Source organism: Naegleria gruberi, assembly GCF_000004985.1.
Source record: "Naegleria gruberi genomic scaffold NAEGRscaffold_64, whole genome shotgun sequence".
NCBI lineage: Eukaryota > Heterolobosea > Eutetramitea > Acrasida > Naegleriidae > Naegleria > Naegleria gruberi.
In genome coordinates this window covers 146409-150768 of record NW_003163263.1, presented here as the reverse complement: position 1 = coordinate 150768, position 4360 = coordinate 146409, and the positions used below count along the sequence as shown (strand labels likewise).

The window sequence follows — 4360 nt, the reverse complement described above, 5'->3', positions numbered from 1 at the left end:
GAGATGGGTATTGACAGAAATCCAGATAAATGTTAATATGCGCATAACCGAATAAGTTACTTTAACTTTCTTGATTTGATAATTTTCTGATTGGATGATAATCTCTTTGAAGCAAAGCGAATTGCTTTTCCATTATTCATTACAGCTGCCAAGACAACCTCTTCACAATCTTTGAGTTTTGGAGAAGCATACATTAGGGCAGATCCATTGTTTGTTACGGCTGTCAAAACAAGTTCCTTATCTGCCTTGAATTCTTCACTTGCAAATCTGAGACAATATCCACTGTGTGAAAGAGCCTCTTTAAGGAGCTCTCTGTCGTGTTTGAAAATGGTCTTCTCCAAAAGGTCCGGATTAAATTGCAGAATTGATTTGAAATCCTCTCTGTCACTCTCTATTATTTTGTAAAGAGATTGAACTTTGTATGTGAAATAAGGCGTTCTTGCAGCTAGGAAAAAGCATTCTCTATCCTTTTTGATTGACTCTGGCATTTCGTTAATATACTTTCCATTACTTTTCAGTATTGTGAGAACTAGTTCTCTATTATTAAGTAGAAAATCACTATTGATATAATGCAGAATCTTGAAGTTTGATTTAAATAGTGCCGTTTTCACAATATCTTCGTCTTCCTTGAATTTTCCAATATATTGAAAAGAACTTGCTGCATCAATGTCAATAATCATGTCAATAATTTCTCTATCAGTCCGTATTTCCTCAGAACAGTTTCTTATTAAACATACATCACGCTTCAATGCCTCAATCATAAAACCCCTATCACTCCACCATTTTCCTTTAGGAGAAGCATAAAACAGAATTGATTGTGATGATTTGTAAATATCCATAACAAAATCTGTATCTTCCAAAATTTCTTTTGGAATTAATCTGCCCAAGGATGGATTTCTAATAAACACCTTCTTGGCAATATGTTTCATCCTCTTGATATAATCTGGAACATAAGTATAACATTTTGGATCCAATTCAATAGCATGCATGGTCAACCTGTCCACAAACTTGTACTTGTCTGGCAAAATACTATAAAATCCCTTAGTCATTGAGAAGGGGAAGTACACTCTTTCTTTAAACTTTTCAAAATTGTAAAATTCTGGATTCAATGGACGATTTACCATCGTTACAAAATCAAAAAAGTCAACCGTGTCTCTATTCACTCTAATCCTTCCATCCCTACTCAATGTTAACATGTTCGAGAATTGAGTATCAACTCCCAACACTACATAACCATTCTGTGTGTCCATTTTCCAAGATTTGACAGGTCCCAACAAATTACTAACATGCACAACAGAATTAGACCATGCCTTTCTACCATTCGTAAAGCCAGTTACAAACCATTTCAAATGGAAAGGTATGGCAATTTGTAATTCTTCCTGTTTCGTCTCCAATTCTTCTTCACTCACCACTTCTTCCACGAGAGGATTTAAAAGACAAGTATTCTCATCGTGCCACATCCGAGCCATTTCATGTTTCTCCAGCAAGTATCTGGAATCGTGAAAAGCCTTGTTGACCAGTGTTATTCTCCTCCTGTCCATTCCTCTCGGAATAAATTCAAACACATACTCGAGAATATCAATATTTAATTGATTCATGTTCGTGTACACAATTGTGGAATTATTTTGCAATGATGATGATGATGTTGATGATGAAGATGAATTAAAGGACATTGAAAGGGATGATATTGTTGTGTATTTTGTTTTGTTGAGTTTTGATTCAATTGTTAGCATAAAGGAAGAAATTCAACCTGGAGATTGAAGGCTTTCTACTTTCCATGCTGGAGCGAAAGATAATTTTCTCGGAGAGAAAAAGCAGTCTTGAGAAAATATTTCTCTCATCATCATGAAAGAAGGTTTTCTTTGGGATTGATTTATAAATATATTTTTTATTTATCAATTTTATTTTTGAAATAAAAGATTAACGGCAGGTTTAAGCGCGCAAAACGATTACACCCAGCAAACTTCTTCTTTTCTCTCCCAATCAACAACAATTATTAAGTAAAATTGTAAACAAGAAGGTAATCATGTAATTTCTGCATCTCTGAACAAAACAAAAAAGACCTGAACAGCCATCATTATCAAATAATAATGGCGGAGCACATTAACTTTTATAAAGATGAATTCGGAAGAAATTTTGTCAATATAACTTCTTTAGATCATTTTGCTCCGATTGGAGTGAGTGGTATTTCCATTGGAATTGAATTTGGTTTCCTGGCAAGTTTCATTGCTTGTTGTGTGGCATTGGTTTCTCTCTTGAATCATTTAAAAAAGATTCGATTGTCAACGAATGCCAAGAAATTCTTCATTCTGAATTCGGTATTTATGAGCATTCAGATGGTGAATATTGTGGTGAGGATTGTTTCAGATTTTGTAGTGATTGAATTGAGAATGAAAATGGAGGAAGGGTTTCATATTACGAAAGCTCTGTATGTGGTTTATGCCTTGTTGTCAACTGCATCTGATTATGTTTTGTTGTTGAGTTTTGTAACCTTGTTTGTGATTATTAGTTATGTACAGACTATATTGTAAGTAAGGAGAAGGTAATTTATTAACAACATCTAATCATTTCCAATTTTATTATTGAAATAGTTTGAATTCTTCATATCGGGCGAAAGCTCTTTCAGCCAAGTTGGCCAATAATTTAAAGAAGGGATTGTACGTGATCACTGGGCTATTTTCCTTCTCCATGTTCATTATTGTTTCAGTTGTTTCTCTATTTCATTTCCTTCACTTGATGGACATTTTGCCTCAGACACCAATTACAATTTCGAATAGTGTTATATTCGCTGTGGTATCTTGCATGTTAGTATTCAAAGCTGTTTTCACCCTTTGGTCTGGTATTGTCGTCATTAAGGCAATTAAGAGAAATACTCACAGACTCTCCATTGCACACATAGAACCTTTACAACAGAAAGGATTTGTAAAAAGACAGGTCAATCCATTTCTTATCACTATTCTACTGATTAGTGCCATGGTATTGAGCGTATTTCTCCATATAGTTGCTGGAGGAGTGGCCACACTTGTTGGTGGATCAGAAAATACTGTTGTGAAAATTGTTTGGCAAGTTTCAACAAGTTTTTCAGTGCTCGTCTGCTCCTCCCTGAGCATGTCCATGTTTTATCCAATGTTTATCCATGCAGAAGAGGCAATCAAAACAATGACCTTCTATAATAACAAGACCACAACCTTAAAAACAGCTAGGGAAATTGCAAATAGCAACACATTGGCTTCCTCGTTCGCAGACACTTCACCTCATGACGAGCCACAGGAATTAATGATTAATGGCCCAATTAATGGACAAGATGCCATTGTTTGTGTTTCACCAACTTCTCCCTCAGCAGATGATCTTGGTCTCTCCTCTCCATCACTACTAAGCAACCACAATGATTCTATCAATTCCTCAATATAATTATGATGCATCTCTTCTAATCAAATTGCAATTCTAGGACAATCTGTTTGTTTAATTTTTGTTTTATACAAGGAATTACAAGAAGAGATGGCTATTAAAGAATCGTAAGAGACACCATTTCCCGTTCAAAATCCAATTAATGATGGTTAAACAACAATTGATGGAAGCTAGACAAGCCAACGAAGAATTACAATTGAAGTAATAAGGACGTTAAACAATCTTGGTAATAACTGAAGTTTGGGAATAAAATTGGTAATAAAGTAATTTCTCCATTATTGAGACAAGACCAAAACAACTTTTCTCCAGTGATACCCAATTTGCTGAATGAAAATGAAGGAAAAGAAGTTTAAAAAGGTAACTCAACTTGGATTCTCCTTGAACAATTCAGAACCAACTTTCATAGTCATATTTGGATGTTATTTGATTATTAGAAGTAGTTGAGGTTTAAGGAAGGTAGCATGTTCTGTGGTGGGAGGGAATACATTCCAATTCAGCTGTTAGATATGAAGGTTGCCTTAGATGATGTTTAAAGTCAATGCTATTGATTCGTGTTGCGAAACGAAAGCTCAGTAATAGGAGGAGGATCCTTGTCAACCATTGTCATGCTTTTTTACGTCCTACAGTTTCTGGAAATTCCAACAGGTAAGCGATATTAGGATTCTGTGACATATCCTGACGTATTGCCAACTTATTAGTAAATAAGGACCACTTTCCTATATTTCAGTAGCACTATATGTGACAATGAAAGAATCCCTCCCCAAAACCCAGTGACTACGTGAAAGCTTGCCAATCCAATTGAATTTACTCTAACTGCTTCCAATAGTTATCATGATGAGGTTATAGAGATAGCTGGTTGGCCCACAATCTCTTTCATTTGGATAAAACAGAAATCATGTTCGCACAGACCAGCATTGTTAAGAATAAAGTTATTTCTCAGTTGTTTTGCTTG

At 35.1% G+C, this 4360-nt stretch overlaps 2 protein-coding genes across 2 annotated transcripts; one reads left to right on the top strand and one right to left on the bottom strand.

Moving 5' to 3' along the window:
• Nucleotides 1-56: 56 nt before the first annotated feature.
• Nucleotides 57-1469, bottom strand: NAEGRDRAFT_73877 (uncharacterized protein; the record flags this gene model as incomplete). Its single annotated transcript, XM_002671050.1, has 1 exon — nucleotides 57-1469. One exon carries the CDS (start codon nucleotides 1467-1469, stop codon nucleotides 57-59), a length of 1413 nt encoding a protein of 470 aa, XP_002671096.1.
• Nucleotides 1470-2090: 621 nt separating this feature from the next.
• On the top strand, nucleotides 2091-3411 carry NAEGRDRAFT_73876 (uncharacterized protein; the record flags this gene model as incomplete). The annotated part of the gene is made up of 2 exons (XM_002671097.1): nucleotides 2091-2527; nucleotides 2592-3411. 2 exons carry the CDS (start codon nucleotides 2091-2093, stop codon nucleotides 3409-3411), a joined length of 1257 nt encoding a protein of 418 aa, XP_002671143.1.
• Nucleotides 3412-4360: the final 949 nt, after the last annotated feature.